Genomic DNA, 23,557 nt, shown 5'->3' with positions numbered 1-23,557 from the left:
AAGTAGGGACACTATCACATTTCAGACCGATTCAAAAAATTCAGATTTGCTTTGAAATGAGAATGCTGCAATTCTTATCCCATTCTTGATTGCTAACCTGTTAACTATTCCAATTATTCCCAGTTTGACTGGTATAACCCTTCCCATCAATACATCCATGGCATCAGTACCCGCATCCATGAGATCAAGTTTAGTGATTACAGCTAGGGTTCTGCGACCTGGTAAATGCAAAAAAAGAAAAGAAATGACCCATTAAATTAAGCTGTTAAGTATTAATAAAGGAAAATCCTAATCTATAATCCCACCTAACATTACCGTTGCCATCATTTTGGTAATGTTTTTCTAACCTTTGCTTACAAATACTTTTTAAAAACTACTTTTAATCATCATGTTTAATTTTTAAAATTTTTCACGTTATTTTTTATTAGCTCTTTGGGCTATTTTAATTAGCATTTTAAAAATTTGTTTAATATTCACTCATGCCTAGTGAGTGAATTTTTGCAGAGCACAAATTCACAAATTTTTTTGCTCATTACAATTTATTCTTTCTTTCTGCCCATCCCTTGGCATCTCTTGCCACATAACCAGCCCACCCAACACTGTCTTGGATTCAGGGCTGCTTCACAGAGGCACACAGTTCCACTGGTTCCAGTCACAGGGCATGGGATATGATGCAGACTGTGACTAATTTTCTGTATGATTTTGTTGGCTCTGTATGGTTATATACGGGGAAGCCAAGTTTGTCCAGAGCCTGGGTGTGGACAAATAACATATGAGAGACGAGACCCTGGCCCCGGTACTCAGGCAGGGTGACCCCCAACCACACTTCTCCTGTCTAGTCCATCAGGGACCAGGACACAGGGGTCCCCTCAGGCCCCAGCAGGCAGAAGGTGGGGAAGGCCCAGATACAGCGCTCAATGAATCGCTGGCTCCTCTCATTGCCACCAAAATGCCAGAATTTATTCACCATGCCAGCGTGGATAGGATCCAGGGATGAGAGTTTAAACATCTCTTGGTTAATGGCTTTTTTTCAGTTCTATGAGTTTTGACAAATGCAATGTCACCACTACCTCAAAACAAAACAGTTCCATTGCCCCCCAACCCCTGTCAAAATTTCCTTGTACTATCCCATTCCTAGTTTTGTCTTTTCCAGAATGCTATATAAATGGAATCACATATACAGCCTTTTGAGTCTGGCTTCTTTCACTTGGCATAATGCTTGTAAGAAGCATCTATTTTGTTGCATGTATCAAGAGTTCATTCCTTTTTATTGCTGAGTAGTATTCCACGGTATGGACACACTATAGTCTAGTTATTCATTCCCCATTTGAGAAACATCTGTGTTGTTCTCAGTTTTAGGAGATTAAGAATAAAGCTACTATAGATATTTGCATACAGGTTTTTTACATGAACATAGGTTTTCATTTAACATCGGTAAATAACCTAGGAGTGGAATTACAGATTTAACTGTTTAAGAAACAGAGAAACTGTTTCCCAAAGTGGCTATACCATTCCCACCAGCAATGTATGAGAGTTTCAGCTGCTCTGTATAATGTCCAATTTTACATATGGCATTTTTCAATTAGAAGCATTTTTGTATTTTGGTCCAAATCTACAAAATCATCTTTGTTTTGTTTTGTTTTTTAACATCTTTATTGGAGCATAATTGCTTTACAATGGTGTGTTAGTTTCTGCTTTATAACAAAGTGAATCAGTTATACATATACATATGTTCCCATATCTCTTCCCTCTTGCATCTCCCTCCCTCCCACCCTCCCTATCCCACCCCTCTAGGTGGTCACAAAGCACCGAGCTGATCTCCCTGTGCTATGCGACCAAAATCATCCTTTTTAATGATTCCATATTCTATTATTATCTTATCATTCCTACTGTGGGCCACATACTGATTCTAATTTTTTATAAATAATACTGGATTGGATTATTTCCTTATACTATATTACTAGATTAAGATTACTAGATCAAAAGTATGATTCTATTTATGGCTCAAGGGTCAGTTTAAAATAGAATTAATGTATATAAAATGCCTAACAGTTTACTTTATATAATAAAAATAAAATTTAAATAAACATTTTGATATAGTTTATCTTTTAATCTAAAATGAACATTAATTACTCATATAAGTTTCTTAAAAACTTGAAATAAAAAATTTTAAGAAATGACCCCATTTATAGGAATTTTAATTAGCAGTCTTAGCACTAACATTTCCTACCAAATTTTTATATTAAATTTTTATTCACAGTAGGAAATAAGAAACATGACACTGCCCACAGACCCTCAATACTCAGATGAAAAAAAAAATGGCTCCTGTATGCAGCAAAGCATACATTTATTAGCAGCAATAATAACTTACAATCTGGCATTTTATATAAGATGCACACTGCAGCATTAGTCAGGTATCATATACTGACTCACAGTATGAACTATATTTCGAAGAATCCCCTCTGCCTTGAACCTCTGCAGAATGTAGATACCATAATTATCTACTATACTATAATAGTCTACAATGATTACCTACCATGACAGTTATTCTTAGAAATCAGCCATTCAAAAACCTAAATCATTTTATTTATACAAAACAAACTTTTTGCGAAGCCATCTTCTTATTTTAAAATCACTAGGTAATCATTACAAATATGGACATCATGTGAAGTATTTTTGCCTAGCCTGTACAGCAATTTATCCATTTCCATCAAAATTTCTAGTTGATAATATAAGTAAAATAGAAAAGCATTATTTTTTAAATGTGTATTAACAGCTAGAGATATTCTTTTTTAAAATAAAAACTCCTCTCGAGGGTAGATTTACCATGTTAACCAAGCACCTCATTAAAAATTAACATCTGTCCTTACCATCTGGATCTACCTCTCTTGAAATTTTAAGTGCCTCTGATGTTGCCATATCTGTATTAGCAGCAGTGACAGCGAGGATAATGGAATTTGGATTACTGATGAACCGAAGAATGAGCTCTCTGATTTGAAGTTCAATATCCTTAGGTTGATCACCTACAGGCACCTGGACCAAAAAGAGATGATCAAGGAACTAGTAATAAAAATCAGCTCAGCTTTTTTTTTCCCCCCATTTAATCCACAGAATATAGGTATTACTCCATTTACAGATAATTAAAATGAAATTATATACTACAGTATACATGAATTTGGTAATATGTAGAAGTCTCAAAATGTAATCTTGCAAATATCAAAAGTCTACCATGTTAAGGATTGGTCAATATTAATTGCCTAGAGAAAAATTCATTCATTCACTCAATTAGCAAGTATTTATTGGCAACCTTTATTTCAGGCACTGTTCTACATACCAGATTATATCACAGTAGTGAATAAGAAAAAGACCAAAATTCCTGCCTTCACTGAGCTTTAATGATGAGAAGCAGATAATAAACGCATATATACATAGTATCTAGGTGGTGGTAGGGCCATGGAAAAAATAAAGGTGAACAGGAGGCTAAGGAATACTTAGTTAAAGCTTATACTTTTAGGGACTTCCCTGGTGGTCCAGTGGCTAAGACTCCACGCTCCCAATGCAGGAGACCCGGATTCGATCCCTGGTCAGGGAACTAGATCCCACAGGCCGCAACTAGAAGATCCTGCATGCCGCAAATAAGACCCGATGCAGCCAAATAAATAAATATTAAAGAAAAAAAAAGCTTATACTTTTAAATTATTATTTTAAACGGGATTATGCTTTTAAATTGAGTAATCAGGGGAGACCTCACCCAGATAATGACATTTGAGAGAAGGACCACAAACTGAAAGAGATAAGGGAGAGGTACATGCAGATACCTGGGGGAAGAACATTCCAGTAAAGTGAACAAAATGGCAGAAGGCTGGAGCAGAAGGAGCTAGAAGAGTAATAGAGACAGATCAAGTAGATACTTTAGATCTCTTTAAGAACTTAAGCTTTTACTCTGAGTGAAGTAGGACGCCACTACAAAGATTCTGAGCCAAGGAATGACACGATCTAATTTTCACTTTAATAATACCACTCTGGCTGCTTAGTTAATAAATTATGAGGAAGACCTCTTAGGAGACTATGGCGGTAATCCAGCTGAGATGATAGTGGCTAGCTCAGGATGGTAGCTATGAATTTGTAAGACGTGACAGAGTTCCAGATATACAGGCACACCTTGTTTTATTGCACTTTGCAGATACTGCATTTTTTACAAATTGAAGGTTCGTGACAACCCTGTGACAAGGAAGTCTATTGGCACTAATTTTTCCAACAGCATTTGCTCGCTCTGTGTCTCTATATCACATTTTAATAATTCTTGAAATATTTCAAACCCTCCACCAGCAGAACGATGACGTACGACTCACTGAACATTCAGATGATGGTTAGCATTTTTCAGCAATAAAGTATTTTTAATTAAGGTATGTACATTGCTTTTTTAGACATAGTGCTATTACACACCTAAAAGACCAAAGTACAGTTGACCCTTGAAAAACACAGGGTTGGGGCACTGACCCCCTCAGGTAGTCGAAAGTCTGCTTTTGACTCCCCAAAAATTTAACTACGAATAGCCTCCTGTTGACTGGAAGCCCTACCAACAACAGGCAATTAACACATATTTTATATGTTATATGTATTATATACTGTATTCTTACAATAAGTAAACTAAAGAAAATGTTAATAAGAAAATCATAAGGAAGAGAAAATACATTTACAATACTGTATTTATCAATATTTTATGTCATCTGTTTACAAGATAAATCTTCTGTCAGTACCTACATCAATATTGTCTTATATGATAACAAATCACTGTAGATGTTATATGTTATTACTGACACTAGATATCAAAAATGAAAAGATAATGTAAAAAAGAAATTCATATTTATTTACATATATAACAATTCATGCATTGATAACAAAGAAGCAGCAATAAGATTGCTTTATGGTAGCCTAGTGTAATCGATATGATTGCTTCACAGTAGCCTAGCCTATACACTAATGAGTGAATCGTTATAAAATTTTTACAGCATACAGTGTCAAAGTCATATTCATAATACAGTATGGAAACCACTTACCTGTGATGATAGGCTGATACGCAGTTTCTCCAATTACAAAAGAAAGGCATACTGCATGGTAATATAATTCTTTGAAAGCAAAGTTATAAAATAGTAAGAAAACACATTATTAATTTTACATTAAATATCACTCACCTTATACCTATATAAAGACAGGCTATCCATTTCAATACAAGTCTTGTACATGATGTTCTACAAAATGAGTACTTAGGCAATGATGACAAAAAGGACACAAAAACATCTCATGCACTGGGTCTTTGTTGCTGCACACGGGCTTTCTCTAGTTGTGGCGAGCAGGGACTACTCTGCGTTGCCGTGCGCAGGCTTCTCATTGCAGTGGCTTCTCTTGTTGCGGAGCATGGGCTCTAGGCACACAGGCTTCAGTAGGTGTGGCACGCGAGCTCAGTAGTTGTGGCTCGCGGGCTATAGAGCGCAGGCTCAGTAGTTGTGGCGCACGGGCTTAGTTGCTCCACGGCATGTGGGATCTTCCCGGACCAGGGCTCTAACCCGTGTCCCCTGCATTGGCAGGTGGATTCTTAACCACTGCACCACCAGGGAAGCCCTCTCATACAGTTCTTGCCATACAGTTACTAGATTTCACAAGAAGACACACACATATACAACAGAACTCTATGGCATGATGATTATTTGCTATTCACTAAGTGGAAGTGGATCATCCTCATTGTCTTCATGTGAAGTAGATGGAAGAAGAGGAGGATCTGGTCTTGCTGTGTCAGGAGTGGTAGAGGCAGAAAAAGCGGAGGAGGCAGAAGCGGAGGCAGGAGAGGCAGGCACTCTCAGTGTAACTTGACAGAAATACATCATAATTTCTGTCTGATTTGTTTTTTCACTCTAAAAATGTTTCTATATGGTGCCAATCCTTCTTCCACCAAGTCAAAATCAGTCTTGAATAATTGGAATTCTTTGACGGATCATGCAATGTCAATTTGTTTTGGGGCACTGCTTCTTTTACATCTTCTTCCTCATCATCTGGCACTGTTTCAGAAGTACTCATTTCCATCAAGTCATCTTCTGTTAATTCCTCCCATGCACTGTCTACTTTAGCTCTTGAATTTCTATAAGATTCATATCTAGAAACCCTTCACCCACCCACCCACTTTTTTTTTGGACATGTCCACAGTCTCTTTCATGATTTCCTTGATTGGCTCTGTTGTAAATCCTGAAGTCTTACACAACATCTGGACACAGCTTTCTCCAGCAGGAATTTATTATTTCAGACTTAATACCTTTCATGGCTTTTTCAATAACAACAACATCTTCAATAGTGTAATCCTCCCAGACTTTCATGATGTTCTCTCTAACAGGGTTCTCCTCCATAGTATTGACAAGCCTTTCCATAGAGTTCCACGTGTAATGAGCCTTAAAGGTCCATATGACCCCCTGATTTAGAGGGTGAATAGGAGACGTTGTGTTTGGAGACAAGTAGACCACTTCAACACCTGTGGCCAGGGGCACTGTCTAATACCAAAAGAACTTTAAAAGGCAGTCCCTTACTGGAAAGGTACTTCCTGCTTCAGGGACAAAGCATTGATGGAACCAATCCAGGAAAAGGGTTCTCTTTGTCCAGGCCTTCTTTTGGGGCAACCAAAAGACTGACAGCTGGTGTTTCTCTTTTGCCTTCAAGGCTTGGGGGTTAGCAGCTTAATAGATAAGGGCAGTCCTGATCATAAACCCAACTGCATTTGCACAAAACGGTAGAGCTGGCCTATCCCTTCCTTCCTTGCATCCTGGTGCCTGCTTCTCTTCCTTACTAATAAATGTCCTTTGTGGCATTTTTTTCCAGAATAGGGCACTTTCATCTGCATTAAAAACCTGTTCAGGCAGATATCCTTTCTCCTTAATGATTTTCTTAATAGCATCTGAGAACTTGTCTGCTGCCTCCTGTTATCTTGACATTTTTTAAGCCAAACCTTTTTCTGAAATTATCAACCTATCCTTTGTTGGCAATAAATTATACAGCTTTAGACCCTTCACCTTCCTTTTGCTTTAAGTTGTCATATATTGACTTTGCTTTTTCTCAAATAATGTTATAGTCTATAGGTATGCCTTTCCTACAGCAATCCTGCACCCACATAAAAGTTGAAATTTCAATACAAGATATAAAGGCATTGCACATAAAGTACAAGGTTTTCATGCCTTCTGGCATAGCTGCAGCACTGCCTTCATGAATTTCCTTTTCTTTTTTTTTACAATGGTTCTTAAGCTGGATTCATTTATCTTGAAATGGTGGGCAACTGCAGACCTCAATCTACAGTGCATATCAAGCAATTCAACTTTTTCTTGTAACATCATGACTTTTCGCTGCTTCTTGGGAGCACTTCCAGCATCACTAGTGGCACTTCATATGGGTCTCATGATGTTATTCAAGGTTTACGGTATTACACTAAACATGATGAAAAATATGCAAGAACCTCAAGAGATCACCTTTTACCACGATTTACTAGAGAGATGAACTGCTCAAGCAGAGATGATTAGCATCACACGGCATTTTAACGGGCTATTCACAACACTTGAGCTCAGCACAACAGCAACAGAAGGTGGCTATGAAATTATTACAGTAGTACAGTATGTACTACAGTTCATCTTATGCAGTTATAATTAAATACTGCATCTTTACATATGTTTACATTTCTTTCTGCTTCAAATGGCACCATGTACAGTCTGTGTGTGCATAGGTTTTGATAAATTTTAACTTTTTATAATAGATTTGTATGTTAATTTTTATTAATTTTTTCAGTGTTTCTAGGCTATGCAGTTGTCTGCAAGTTTTTTCAAATTGCCACAAATCTCCAAAAAACTTTTCCAATATATTTATTGAAAAAAATCCACATATAAGTGGACCCATGCAGTTCAAACCCTTGTTCAAGGGTTGACTGTATAGTGTAAACATAACTTTTATATGCACTGGATAAACAAAAAATTTGTGTGATTTGCTTTATTGCGATATTCGCTTTATTGCAATATTCACTTTATTGAGGTGGTCTGGAACCAAACCTGCAATATCTCCAAGGTATGCCTGTATTTTAAAGGTAAGGAGAGCTAGAGGATTTGCTGACAGAGAAAGTAGGGTGTAGGATAAGAAGTGTCAAGGATGACTACAAACTTTTTGGCTAAGCAACTGGTAGAACAGAGTTGCCATTTATTGAGATGGAGGAGACTGTAGAAAGATCAAGTCAGGTTGAGGGACAGATCAGGCATTTGGTATTAGACACATCAAGTTTGAAATGCCTATTAGACATCTGAAGTGTGTATGTCAAGTAGACAGTTGGATATACAAGATGAATATACAAGTCTGGAGATATTTGAGTGTTGTCAGCATACAGACACTCATAATTAAAGTCATAAGACTGGATGAAATCATAAAGAGGTTAGGTGTACCCCTTTGACAAGAGGTCCAAAAACTTAGCTTTGGGGCACTCACTGTTTAGACACTGAGAAGATAAGAAACCAGCAAAAGAGACTGAGAAGGAGTGACCAGTAAGATCAGAAATAATCCTCTAGAGTGTGGTATCCTGGAAGCAGAGTAAAGAAAGTGTTTCAAGGAGAGAGAAGGACTCAACTATGTCAAATGCTGCTAATAGATCAAGGTAGTTGCAAAAAAAAAAGGCTGATTAATCCATGTGAGGTTAAGGAAAAACTACATTTGTTCAGGTGAAAACAAACATGACCATACCCACAATGAGTAACAACTACTCTTTACCTTAGTCATTCCTGGCAAATCCACAAGTGTCAGATTGACAACATGGGGTGAAAAAATCTTAAGATGAATTGGTTCAGGGCTTACTCCCTAAAAATAAGTTTTAAAATATCATATTAAAATCACATTAAAATTTCAATGAATAAAAATGCTAAAGTAAACCTCATTTTAAGTATTATACATTAGATGCTTTTAAATATTAAATAAACCATGATTTCTAAAACATTTCAACAATAAAAACGTGATGAAACATATAGGAAATAAGGCAGCTAGCCATAGGTTATAATCCCATCCAACCTTATACTATTAATATACACAATTTATTTCCCCTATATTATTTCACATTCTTTTCTCCGGATTCTCAGCAGATAACATTTCTTAAATATGTTTAATAGACTTAGTGCTGAACAAAAGAATAATGTATCACTATCCAAATTTATGAAGTTCTTGAGTTCAGGGAGTGAGACATAGGTAACAAGTTATCCAAATCAGGGAAGTATGGCAGCAGCAGCAGTAACTAAAAGGTAACCTGCCCAGAGATCAATAATAAACAAAGCTTAGTCAATCACTAAAACAGAGAAAAATATCCTGAATAGGCATAAAGAAATTAACATGGCTCCAAAAATGCCTGTTTGTCAGGAAAAACCTCTCCAGCATAGCATCTGGCAGATAAAAGAACTCAATAAATACTTTTTTAATATTAGTACTTAGCTAAGGCCCACTTGTGGGATTAAATGTACCCATACAAGAATGGAGGTAACAACAAAAGGGAAGGGAACAGAAAAGTAATAAGAATAAAGAAAGAAGAGAGAGAAAACAGAAGCATTTAAGGGAGTCAGTGATAGTGCCTCGTGTCAAAATTAATCGTATCTTAGACACCTAATTTACTTTAAATTCTCAGAATCTGAGAAGACAATTCAGTTGTTAACATTACTTTTCATTTTCACTGAAAAAAAAAACCCTTAATTTCCCTCTCTTTGCTTTCATAAGTAAATCTAGCCTTACTCAGGTAAGAAAAAGAGCTCTTCAAAATACATGAATCTTGTAAGTTATATATTGCTTCTTAAATTAGAATAGAGTCAATCCAGCAGAAAAAGATAACACTGTAGGAAGCATTGAATTAAAAAGTTACATAATAAAGTGATATACACATCTCAAGATCAAGAATAAACACCTAAATGAAATATCTGATAGCATATAAAAACTCTAAGAAACAAAAGGTATTAAATAAAGTTTTTATATATTTGGGAAAATACTCCGTTAGTTTCAAAGACCAGAATACTCTCGATGATATATTTACCAATGGTTATAATTTCCAGCTCTAAAGAGATGCCTACCTTATTATTTCCTGAAATCCTTTCTGTTTCATTTTCAATTTCTTGTCGAATTTCATCAAAATCTGTGTAAAGCTAAAAATTATTGAAACAAAAAACACGGTATTCAAAATAAGATTATAAGTTCTTAAGCGGGGTTTGATAAATTTCAAGGATGTCTATGGATCTGCTTCAGAGAATTAGTAAACAAACTCTAATATACACATATATTTTTCTGAGCCAGAGTCATAGTTTATATGAGTTTTTCAAAGCTGCCTGAGCCCACAACAGTTAAGAGTCTCCAAATTAGAGAGAACAGGGCTCAACTTAAATGTTTTCCAAATAAACTACTATGGTTAGAAATGTTAAGATAAGATTTATTTTATAAGGAACAGCTGCTTCAAGATAACAATGCTACATTGCCAATCATAAGAAACTAAATTATCAACTACTTGTACCCCAAAAAAATGTTTTCAACATGTTACTTCTTCACCATATTCTTGTAAAATTACCTTATTTTTGGTGTGAAGAAATTTACCCCATTCTTCTGCTTCAACCCCTGGAAAAAGAAAAACTCCATTTATTGGAAACTATGGAAATTACTTTTTAATCTTTATTTAGGAATTCAAAAAGGCAGTACAATATTATTTGTTCCTATTTTGCCATTAACTACAAGTTAACTTATATTTTAAGATCTGCTAAATTATACTCTCACATTTTCAAAATTGTAATTTCAGAGCTGCTCACAGGTCTTCCCACTATTTGAAATCTAGATTTTAACAAATAAAACTGTTTACCTCTCCTCATATTATAGTAAAATATGTATACTTTATTTTTAAAAATCTTACACATGAAAAGCAGTTTATCTGATGAAAATACTCAAGCTAATGGCTAAAAGAAGAAAACTTATGAGTCATACTGAATAATGCAAAAAGCATATATAATAGATTTACACATAACTCATAAAAATTTGCAATATGTGAATGAAACAGCTAACTTTTCATTCTGTTTTGTCGTTTTTATTTTAATTTGGTTTCTTGTTGGTAACCCATAAAGTCACAATTTGTCGTTACTTTAAAGAGCTCTCTCAGTAGTATGAAGCTACTCCATAATTTATATGCATTTTCAACGTGATTTTTCCCCCCTAGGAACAAGATTATGTTCTCCCTTGGAACTGAAGGTAGGAAAGAAATGAAATGGCATGGGGTGGGGGGGATGGGGGGAACCTGGCATATGCCCTGTATGGAGTTGCTACTCGCCAGTAGTTTCCAAAAATAGGTCTGTTCCTCTTGCACTTGCTGAAAAAAGGAAAAATTATTCACTGCAGGTACTGTTTTGAGTGGTCTGAGACTTGGATAGCAAATTTTGTTCTGATTTTTCCAGAGAAGCTAGAAATGCTTAATTGTAGAAAGGTAAACTAACTTTGCCTCCCCCAAGCACAGCTATTCTGCTTTTGCCAAATTCAGAGTTTTAAATGTCTTAATGATTAAGTTTATGAATAACACATATCAGCCACCTGAGATCAAAATAAAAATGACTGTAAGATATTAAAATAAATATTTACTGAGGAAAAGGTGGATCAATTTCTTTGGTGGGATAAAGGTAAATAAACTGGATCCTTTTTGCAAGTAAAATGCTCACCTACTTGAAGCTTAGTACCTTCTTCCAAGAAGTCTCATTGGAGGACTGGAGTAATCTAGATGAATAGAACTCAGAGGCAGGTACTATATACCAAAGGGGTGTTCTTAATTTACCTTATCATATAGAAGAGGCCTGGCTTCACAAGCATGTTTTTAAAAATAAAAATAAAATAAATTACATTCACCACCAAAAAAAGCCTGCATTCTGATGCAATGCCAAAAGGTAACAAGAACCACTAACACCTGCAATCAATCAACGTGGATAGGCAAATAAAAATGGAAGAAAAAAAATGCACACAGCCTGTAAGAGTACAAAAGCACACATGCAGGCATAATAGGAAAAGAAGGGCCAAAAACAAATGGATAAAGGAAACCTTTAGAAAGGTGTCTTGAGTTTTTCCATGTAGCAGGGTCTGTAGTTAAAGAGAAACAGCACAGAATGATAAGTTTAGTGCTTATCCCTAATATTTCAAACCTTTCTAAAAAATCAAGTGTGCAAAAAACCTGAACACATTTCAAATGCCATTTCAAATGCATTCAATTATTCCAAATTTACAACTATAAAACTTCCATTACAATTAGTTATAATTAGAGGGATGTATATAATATTTTAAATGACATAAATGAAGTATATAGTGTGCCATAATTTATTTTTATTTTCCATTACACCTAATTATATCACCTCTGGTTTCTAATTCTAACAAAATGGATTAAAATTAATTTACTATTCAAAAATTTGTCTTAGATATCTGATAACTATGGGTAAAGATAAATTACCTAGTGGAAAAAAATCTACAAAACATATCAAACACATCTTTCAAAACCCTGATAGTAAATATGCAAGTATTTACCAATTGAGCTTTATAAGGGATTATTTTCTTTGAAATATATATTGAATTTAACAGAACACCACAGAAACAGTTTTGGTCTTTAGTCAGCATGCTACTTTGGATTTAGTCTACAAGGAGATCTGAGGAAAACTTGATTTATTTCTTACAAATATATGAAAGGTAATCCTAGAGTTCAAAGTCCAAACTAAACCACCATCTCACTTGAAAACAGTTTTTGTTTTTAATAAGATTTTATCAGAAAATTCTTTTACATTGGCAGAAGTGGGGGGCAAGATGAGAAATAGTATAAATCTATATATTGACACCTCAATTATCCTATGTAGTTGGCAGAATGAGGGGTCTCATGTTAAATAAATTTTCCTGATAATTGAATTATACATAGTAATACTTAAATAGTTTAGCCAGTTTTGATGGACCTATATTTAAAATGGATTATACTGCTCCATGTCGTGTTAGAATCCACTGCTCTTAAACTTACCTATTAATGGTAACTTATGCCTTTGTTACATAATAAAGCCTTTTGAGGCTACAAATCCCTATACAAAATGGTTAGAGACTGATTTTTTCTTTTTTTGAAGTTCTCCTGTCTTTACGTTTTCCTCCCCTTTCTCCTGTATGGTTGCCAGGCTGTCAGGTAGTTCATACTCTTCTGGCTGTCTCCTGCTTCACGGTTTATAATTTCCTCTAGGGTAGAATGATTTGTGGTAAGGTAGAACTGTTTATCCTAAGGATAAATAGGCTCTGATGAGAAGTTAAAGAACTATTCTAGTTATTAATAAGATATATGACATTTAGTACTCAAAATTTACAAAATCTATTTTGTGTTCTGGGTGGCTGAGTTGTCATTTTAAGTGAGGTTTTATGTTTTTTAATATAAAAAATAAGCACTAAGCTTTGGGGAAAAAAAAAAAATATATATATATACAGGTAAAGATATACAGATTTACTGACCAACCACCAAGAAGAGACATCAACAAAACAGTGGACATACAAACAAAGAGATACCAAGGAACTGACACTTCTATAACTGAAATGTACACCCTTTTCAGAAACACTGCCCACATCTGCAAACAGTTTCTGAGAGACAGGATATCATCTGCCCTTTTCAAGATGACTGAAGAAAATGAAGAGTTAAAAGAAACAGACTTAACACCATACAGTTTCTTGAAGTTTTAGTTTAAGGTATTTGGTAAAATTGATGATGTTAGTTAGTGAGAATGAAATTTTTAAAGAGTTATTCTATACATTTGAAGCTGGACCATAAATTAGTCCAAAATGATTAAATTCAAGGTTCAGAATTTCAATAATAAAGAAATATTACAGAAAAGCAAAGTGATGAATAATATACCAAGAAGCTACCTAATATAATTAAAAGACTCCTACATAACCTCTGGCAGTCTATCCAAAAATATTTATCATTATATCATTATATGTTAACATCTACAACTTCATTAACTTGCTTTAGCGATTAACTTTCTGTAGTCATTGTAGATGCTCATGACAGGTCTTTTTTTGTCCCCTTTAAAAAAAAAAATCAAGCTATCACAACAATGCTCCTATAATAAGTAAAGGAAAAGATCAGATACAGAAATTAAAGTAACTTCAATTGCATGAAATTATCATCCCATCTTAGATTAGAATATAAGAAACAGAATGAAACTTCATTGAAAACAGATCTCTGCAGAATGAGAAACAAACATGGTACTCTGCTGCAAATGCAATTTAATACTTAGAACATTTTATAGACGTTTATAAATAAGACAAAATGTGAACCAAACACTGAAGATTAAACATATTACTCTCATCAAACGTTCCAAACCTCACTAATGTAAAAGTATGATTAATAGAGGATACACATTTAATAGGCAATTTAAAACATGCTAATAAAGATAGTGTGTCTTAAAATATTTTCAGTTTAACCAAAGAAGAACTGCTATAAAGGATGGTGCATATTTTCTTATCATGATACTCCACATTTACTATTTGGGTGAGGGAGGAATCTAAAAAGTATGTGCTATATAGGTAAGCCTTAGCAAGAGAAGGATAGTAAAAAAAATAACAATAATTAGGGACCTCCCTAGCGGTCCAGTGGTTAAGACACCATGCTTCCACTGCAGGGAGCGCAGGTTCGATCCCTGGTCGGGGAACTAAGATACTTCATGCCACGTGGTGTGGCAAAAATAATAATAATTTTTTTAAAAAAACTCTTTCTAAAAATAATATTCATCTTAGATTGAAGGGCCAAAGATTCAAAACTAGCAGACAATGGCAAGACCAGAAAAGGGAAGGTAAGATAACATTGCTATGCTGAAAGCTAAATCATTTTAATTTTACTTAAAAGTAAATCTTTAAACTAGAATCTAGAATATTTAAATTCTAGGGACTTCCCTGGTGGTCCAGTGGTTAAGACTCCGCGCTTCCACTACAGGGGGCGCAGGTTCAATCCCTGGTCGGGGAACTAAGATCCCGTGCGCCGCATGGCATGGCAAAAAAAAGAAAATATTTAAATTCTAAAACAAAGTGAAAAAGCAAAAACATTGTTTTAAACACAAGGAAAAAAAGTTTAAAACGCTCCAAAAGACACAAAAACTTTTAAAAATAACTGATTCTCGTTTACCAAGTAGCTCACTAGATCCTCCACTAAATAGCATTAACAACAGTTTACTAAATTGAATTACCAAAAAGGTTCTCTTTCAAAAAAGTTGACTCATGGTCCTCAAAAACAACAAAAATTACTCTTTTTTTACATGAGAAAAGATGCATACCACTTTTCTTCACAAGACTTCTGATTTTGCTACAGCCACTAATTTCTAATTAGCTCATATCTTTTTAAGATTGGACCAAAAATGAAGAATTTTAAAATAATTTTTATTCCAATTCTAAAATTTACCATTTTCTTCTCCTGTTGTTTTTCGTTTATCTTCAGGTGAAACATGGACTAGCTGCAGAATGAGAGGTCTCCGGGTGACAATACCAGTGCCTCTGGGAAGCAGGTCCCTCCCCACTAGGCTTTCTAGCACTGAGCTCTTTCCACTGCTCTGAAAACGGAATACACAAGAGCAAAATGAGTTTCTTAACAGATTTTTTTGTAACTCAGTAAGACTATGCTATATAATTACTTTAAAAAAATTATTGCAAAGTCTTTTAAAATGAAAGTTTAGTTATATTTTCTATTATATGATCTTTATTTCTTTACAATAAAATAGTACAAAAAGAGAAAATATATACCCTAGTGCAAAATCAATTAGTTATGTGGTAACAATATCTATGATTATTTCATGGGATATATAAAAATTTATAACTCAAAAAAAAGAGAGAGACAATATAAAAGCCCCAATTCCCCATAATTTTCCTACCTTTTATGATACTCTCAACCATATAATATTAGGTAATTTCAAAACCTATATAACATTGGTATACATAAAATTATGTCCAGAATATGTAGATATTTTACATTAAATGGGATAGTAGTACTATGTGTATTTTTCTCTAACCCACTTTTATTTTTAATATAACAATCAGGGATATCATTCCATATCAATATATTTACTTCTGTGCTTAATAGTTAAATAGTATTTTGTATGTAAAACCAAACCCCAACTGATGGACATTTAAATGGTCCTTGCCACTATTAACAATGCTGCAATGAACATACTTTGTACATATAACCTTACTCACTTATCCTATGACCTCATTAGATTTACTTAGTTCATTAAATAAAACTGCTGTGATTAAAGAGCATACAGATTTTATGCATTCAGATACTACCAGACTGCACACTACAAGATGGGAGGCACCAAGCTATGCTTCATGTTCAATCTGCTGCATCCCCATCAGCATTGGGCATTACCACTTTTTTGAATCTTTGCTACTTTTTCTTGATAAACACTGACAGTTCATTTAAATTTGCATTTCTTTATTATTCAGTCTAGTATCACTTTGTTTAAGGGCCTTTTGTATTTCTCCTTCAGTGATTTGCTTGTTCAAATGCTGGTATATTATGCGTCTTATTAGTTTATAAAGATCTTTATCCATATAAGTATTTATTTTTTGTTGTTTTGAATATTTTCCCCAACTTTTTATTTTGAAACTTTCAAAGCCACAAGAGTTGGAAGAATATTAACAGTGAATACCCATATACCTTAACAAAAGTACCATATACCTTAAATAATTATTAGTATTTTGACACATTTGCTTTATGTCTCTTCTTACACACACACATATTTTCTTTTCTTTTGCTGTCCCTTTTGAGAGTTGGTTAATATGTAATGACATTTCATCCCTAAATATAGTGGCATATCTCTAAGAATAAGGGCATTCTACTATGTAACCACACTACAATGATCACACTGAGGAAATTTAACATAGACACAATACTAATAAACAGTATATAATCAAATAATATATAAACTTGTCTCTATTATGCATTTTTATATTATACATAAATGTTTACAAATTTGCTACTTTTTTCAACTTTGTAATTCATATTTTTCTGTAACAGAATATGTTTTCCTTACTGTATTTTTTCTTAGTCAAAACTAGTACATCTTCTAATTTCATACTTTCTACAAAAGCAAAAACCCTAAACTCATCTACTGTATCAGAAAGAGTCTACAGGAAACAGATGGCCCATTCAAACTAGAATAATTTAAGGAGAGTTTAGTTACAAGTGGACTATTTACAAAGTTTTGGAAGAGGGGGATCACAAGGGATAGTGCAATAACGTGGGCTGGTAATGACAGAGCAGCTCTTATTCACTCACAAGCTCCAAAAGATGGATGAGAACTTTCAGAGAGCCAGCCTAAGGCATCTACACATAGGAAGTAAGCCAGGGGAATAAATACCCAGACTTTAGTCTCCTCCTTTCTCTAAGTCCTGCCAAGGCTCCCCATTTCCAAACCGAATAGGCAGAGGACATAGGGCCCCATTCCTGTTGTCCAGAAAGGTCCCCTATGATGGAGAAAAGTAATGTTGAGTGGATAAGGAGGGTCAAATTTAAGGTTATGTGGCACATCCGGTTTTGCTAGGTTTTGGAGTCCAGGTTTACCCCTCTCATAAGTAAAATGGGTGCTTCCCCCATTTCTTTTCTGTACTCTAAAATAATTTAAACAACACTGAAGGGGGACCTTCAAGATGGCGGAGGAGTAAGACATAGAGATCAGCTTCCTCCCCACAAATACATCAAAAATACATCTACATGTGGAACAACTCCTATACAACACCTACCGCATGCTGGCAGAAGACCTCAGACTCCCCAAAAGGCAAGAAAATCCCCACATAACTGGCCATGTAGCTGACAGGGTCTTGGTGCCCCAGCCTGGTGTCAGGCCTGAGCCTCCGAGGTGGGAGACCGAGTTCAGGACATTGGACCAACAGAGACCACCCAGCCCCATGTAATATCAATCTGTGAGAGCTCTCCCAGAGATCTCTGTCTCAAAGCAAAGACCCAGCTCCACCCAACGGCCAGCAAGCTCCAATGCTGGACACCCCATGACAAACAACTAGCAAGACAAGAACACAACCCCACCCATTAGCACAGAGGCTGCCTAAAATCATACTAAGTTCACAGACACCCCAAAACACACCACCAGACACGGTGCTGCCCACCAGAAAGACAAGATCCAGCCCCACCCAACAGAACACAGGCACCAGTCCCCTCCACCAGGAAGCCTACACAACCCACTGAACCAACCTCACCCACTGGGGGCAGACACCAAAAACAATGGGAACCACGAACCTGCAGCCTACGATAAGGAGACCACAAACACAGTAAGCTAAGCAAAATGAGAAGACAGAGAAACACAGAGCAGATGAAGGAGCAAGGTAAAAACCCACCAGACCAAACAAAGGAAGAGGAAATAGGCACTCTACATAAAAATGAATTCAGAGAATGATGGTAAATATATCCAAAATCTTGGAAATAGAATGGAGAAAATAAAAGAAACGTTTAACAAGGACCTAGAAGAACTAAAGAGCAAACAAACAATGATGAACAACACAATAAATGGAATTGAAAATTCTCTAGAAGTAATCAATAGCAGAATAACTGAGGCAGAAGAACAGATAAGATAAGTGACCAGGAAAATTAAACAGTGGAAATAACTACCTCAGAGCAGAATTAAAAAAAAAAGAATGAAAAGAATCGAGGACAGTCTCAGAGACCTCTGGGACAGCATTAAACGCACCAACATTCAAATTAAGGGGTCCCAGAAGAAGAAGAGAAAAAGAAAGGGTCTGAGAAAATATTTGAAGAGATTTTAGTTGAAAACTTCCCTAACATGGGAAAGGAAATAGTCAATCAAGTTCAGGAAGCAGAGAGAGTCCCATACAGGATAAATCCCAGGAGAAACACACCAAGACACATATTAATCAAACGATCAAAAATTAGATACAAAGAAAAAAAATATTAAAAGCAGCAAGGGAAAAGCAACAAATAACATACAAGGGAATCCCCATAAGGTTAACAGCTGATCTTTCAGCAGATACTCTGCAAGCCAGAAGGGAGTGGCAGGACATATTTAAAGTGATGAAAGGGAAAAACCTAAAACCAAGATTACTCCACCCAGCAAGGATCTCGTTCAGATTCAACAGAGAAATTAAAAACCTTACAGACAAGCAAAAGTTAAGAGAATTCAGCACCACCAAACCAGCTTTACAACAAATGCTAAAGGAACTTCTCTAAGTGGGAAACACAAGAAAAGGAAAAGACCTACAATTACAAACCCAAAACAATTAAGAAAATAGTAATAGGAACATACATATTGATAATTACTTTTAATGTAAATGGATTAAATGCTCCAACCGAAAGACACAGATTGGCTAAATAGATACAAAAACAAGACCTGTATATATGCTGTCTACAAGAGACCCACTTCAGACCTAGGGACATATACAGACTGAAAGTGAGGGGATGGAAAAAGATATTTCATGCAAATGGAAGTCAAAAGAAAGCTGGAGGGGGCTTCCCTGGTGGCGCAGCGGTTGGGAGTTTGCCTGCCAATGCAGGGGATTGGGCCCTGGTCTGGGAAGATCCCACGTGCTGTGGAGCGACTAAGCCCGTGAGCCACAACTACAGAGCCTGCGCATCTGGAGCCTGTGCTCCGCAACAAGAGAGGTCGCGACAGTGAGAGGCCCGTGCACCGCGATGAAGAGTAGCCCACACTTGCCGCAACTAGAGAAAGCCCTCGCACAGAAAGGAAGATCCAACACAGCCAAAAATAAATATAAATAAAGAAAGAAATTGACACTTTACTTTAAAAAAAAAAAAGAAGCTGGAGTAGCAATTCTCATATCAGACAAAATACACTTTAAAATAAAGACTATTGGGCTTCCCTGGTGGTGCAGTGGTTGAGAATCTGCCTGCCAATGCAAGGGACATGGGTTCGACCCCTAGTCCAGGAAGATCTCACATGCCGCGGAGCGGCTGGGCCCGTGAGCCACAGTTACTGAGCCTGCGCATCTGGAGCCTGTACTCCGCAACAGGAGAGGCCACGATAGTGAGAGGCCCGCGCACCGCGATGAAGAGTGGCCCCCGCTTGCCACGACTGGAAAAAGCCCTCGAACAGAAACGAAGACCAAACACAGCCATAAATAAAAATAAATAAGTAAATAAATAAATAAAATAAAATAAAATAAAGACTATTACAAGAGACAAAGAAGGACACTACATAATAATCAAGGGATCAATCCAAAAAGAAGATATAACAACTGTAAATATTTATGCACCCGACATAGGAGCACCTCAATACATAAGGCAAATGCTAACAGCCACAAAACGGGAAATTGACAGTAACACAATCATAGTAGGGGCCTTTAACACCCCACTTTCACCAATGGACAGATCAACCAAAATGAAAATAAATAAGGGAACACAAGCTTTAAATGACACATTAAACAAGATGAATTTAATTGATATTTATAAGACATTCCATCCAAAACCAAAAGAATACACTTTCTTCTCAAGTGCTCATGGAACATTCTCCAGACTAGATCATATCTTGGGTCACAAATGAAGCCTTGGTAAATTTAAGAAAAATGAAATCATATCAAGTGTCTTTTCCAACAACAACGCTATGAGACTATATATCAATTACAGGAAAAAAACTTTTAAAAAACCAAACACATGGAGGCTAAACAATACACTACTTAATAACCAAGAGAGCACTGAAGAAAGAAAACAGGAAACCAAAAAATACCTAGAAACAAATGACAACGAAAACACGATGATCCAAAACCTATGGGATGCAGCAAAAGCAGTTCTAAGTGGGAAGTTTATAGCAATACAATCCTATCTCAAGAAACAAGAAAAATCTCAAATAAACCACCTAATCTTACACCTAAAGCAATTAGAGAAAGAAGAACAAAAAAACCCAAAGTTAGCAGAAGGAAAGAAATCATAAAGATCAGATCAGAAATTAATGAAAAACAAACGAAGGAAACAATAGCAAAGATCAATAAAACTAAAAGCTGGTTCTTCGAGAAGATAAACAAAATTGATCAACCATTAGTCACACTCATCAAGAAGAAAAGGGAGAAGACTCAAATCAACAGAATTAGAAATGAAAATGGAAAAGTAACAAGAGACACTACAGAAATACAAAGGATCATGAGAGATTACTACAAGCAACTATATGCCAATAAAATGGACAACCTGGAAGAAATGGACACATTCTTAGAAAAGCACAACCTTCCGAGACTGAACCAGGAATAAATAGAAAATATAAACAGACCAATCACAAGCACTGAAATTGAAACTGAGATTAAAAATCTCCCAACAGGGCTTCCCTGGTGGCGCAGTGGGTGAGAATCTGCCTGTTAATGCAGGGGACACGGGTTCGAGCCCTGGTCTGGGAAGATCCCACATGCCGTGGAGCAACTAGGCCCGTGAGCCACAACTACTGAGCCTGTGCATCTGGAGCCTGTGCCCCGCAATGGGAGGGGCCGCGATAGTGAAAGGCCCGTGCACTGCGATGAAGAGCGGCCCCCGCACCGCGGTGAAGAGTGGTCCCCACTTGCCACAACTAGAGAAAGCCCTCGCACAAAACGAAGACCCAACACAGCCAAAAATAAATAAATAAATAAATAAAGTAGCTATTAAAAAAAAAAAAATCTCCCAACAAACAGAAGCCCAGGACCTGATGGCTTCACAGGTGAATTCTATCAAACATTTCGAGAAGAACTAACACCTATCCTTCTCAAACTCTTCCAAAATATTGCAGAGGGAGGAACACTCCCAAACTCATTCTATCAGGTATCAGGATGAGGCCACCATCATCCTGATACCAAAACCAGACAAAGATGTCACAAAAAAAGAACAGTACAGGCCAGTATCACTGATGAACACGGAGGCAAACATCCTCAACAAAACACTAGCAAACAGAATCCAACAGCACATTAAAAGAATCACACACCATGATCAAGTGGGGTTTATCCCAGGAATGCAAGGATTCTTCAATATACGCAAATCAATCAATGCAATACACCATATTAACAAATTGAAGGATAAAAACCATATGATAATCTCAATAAATGCAGAAAAAACTTTCAAAAAAATTCAGCACCCATTTATGATAAAAACTCTCCAGAAAGTAGGCATACAGGGAAACTACCTCAACATAATAAAGGCCATATATGACAAACCCACAGCCAACATCATCCTCAGTGGTGAAAACCTGAAACCATTTCCTCTAAGATCAGGAATAAGAGACGGTTGCCCACTCTCACCACTATTATTCAACATAGTTTTGGAAGTTTTAGCCACGGCAATCAGAGAAGAAAAAGAAATAAAAAGAATCCAAATCAGAAAAGAAGAAGTAAAACTGTCACTGTTTGCAGATGACATGATACTATACATAGAGAATCCTAAAGATGTTACCAGAAAACTACTAGAGCTAATCAATGAATTTGGTAAAGTAGCAGGATACAAAATTAATGCACAGAAATCTCTTGCATTCCTATACACTAACAATGAAAAATCTGAAAAAGAAATTAAGGAAATACTACCATTTACCATTGCAACAAAAAGAATAAAATACATAGGAATAAACCTACTAAGGAGACAAAAGACCTGTATGCAGAAAAGTATAACACACTGATGAAAGAAATTAAAGATGATACAAACAGATGGAGAGATATACCATGTTTTTGGATTGGAAAAATCAACATTGTAAAAATGACTATACTACCCAAAGCAATCTACAGATTCAATGCATTCCCCATCTAACTACGAATGGCATTTTTCACAGAACTAGAACAAAAAATTTCACAATTTGTATGGAAACACAAAAGACCCCGAATAGTCAAAGCAATCTTGAGAAAGAAAAACGGAGCTGGAGGAATCAGGCTCCCTGACTTCAGACTATACTACAGAGCTACAGTAATCAAGACAGTATGGTACTGGCACAAAAACAGAAATACAGATCAATGAACAGGATAGAAAGCCCAGCGTTAAACCCATGCACATATGGTCATCTTATCTTTGATAAAGGAGGCAAGAATATACAATGGAGAAAAGACAGCCTCTTCAATAAGTGGTGCTGGGAAAACTGGACAGCTACATGTAAAAGAATGAAATTAGAACACTCCCTAACACCATACACAAAAATAAACTCAAAATGGATTAAAGACCTAAATGTAAGGCCAGATACTTAGAGGAAACTCTAAGAGGAAAACATAGGCAGGACATTCTATGACATAAATCACAGCAAGATCCTTTCTGACCCACCTCCTAGAGAAATGGAAATGAAAACAAAACTAAACAAATGGGACCTAATGAAACTTAACCGCTTTTGCACAGCAAAAGAAACCATAAACAGGACAAAACGATGACCCTCACAAGGGCAGAAAATATTTGCAAACGAAGCAACTGACAAAGGATTAATCTCCAAAATATACAAGCAGCTCATGCAGCTCAATATAAAATTAAAAAAAAAAACCCAATCCAAAAATGGGCAGAGGAGCTAAACAGACATTTCTC

The 23,557-nt window shown here is 36.0% G+C and overlaps 1 protein-coding gene across 7 annotated transcripts in view; it reads right to left on the bottom strand.

The window, feature by feature from the left end:
* DNM1L (dynamin 1 like) overlaps positions 1-23,557 on the bottom strand; it is a 64,501-nt gene that overhangs the window by 17,043 nt on the left and 23,901 nt on the right. For 4 of the 7 annotated variants that reach the window (XM_059935623.1, XM_059935625.1, XM_059935626.1 and 1 more), the window contains exons 2-7: positions 15,473-15,620; positions 10,604-10,650; positions 10,116-10,187; positions 8,782-8,868; positions 2,871-3,033; positions 98-218 (exon numbers count right to left, since the gene is read on the bottom strand). In XM_059935623.1, coding sequence (XP_059791606.1) covers positions 98-218; positions 2,871-3,033; positions 8,782-8,868; positions 10,116-10,187; positions 10,604-10,650; positions 15,473-15,620 — 638 coding nt within the window. Of the gene's footprint in view, positions 1-97; positions 219-2,870; positions 3,034-8,781; positions 8,869-10,115; positions 10,188-10,603; positions 10,651-12,105; positions 12,145-15,472; positions 15,621-23,557 lie in introns of all 7 variants that reach the window. The other 3 variants (XM_059935629.1, XM_059935624.1, XM_059935627.1) reach the window with 1 other exon arrangement.

This window comes from Balaenoptera ricei, chromosome 10, assembly GCF_028023285.1.
Source record: "Balaenoptera ricei isolate mBalRic1 chromosome 10, mBalRic1.hap2, whole genome shotgun sequence".
Lineage (NCBI taxonomy): Eukaryota > Metazoa > Chordata > Mammalia > Artiodactyla > Balaenopteridae > Balaenoptera > Balaenoptera ricei.
Note: the sequence above shows the minus strand (reverse complement) of the source record. Positions and strands in the feature narration are given on the sequence as shown.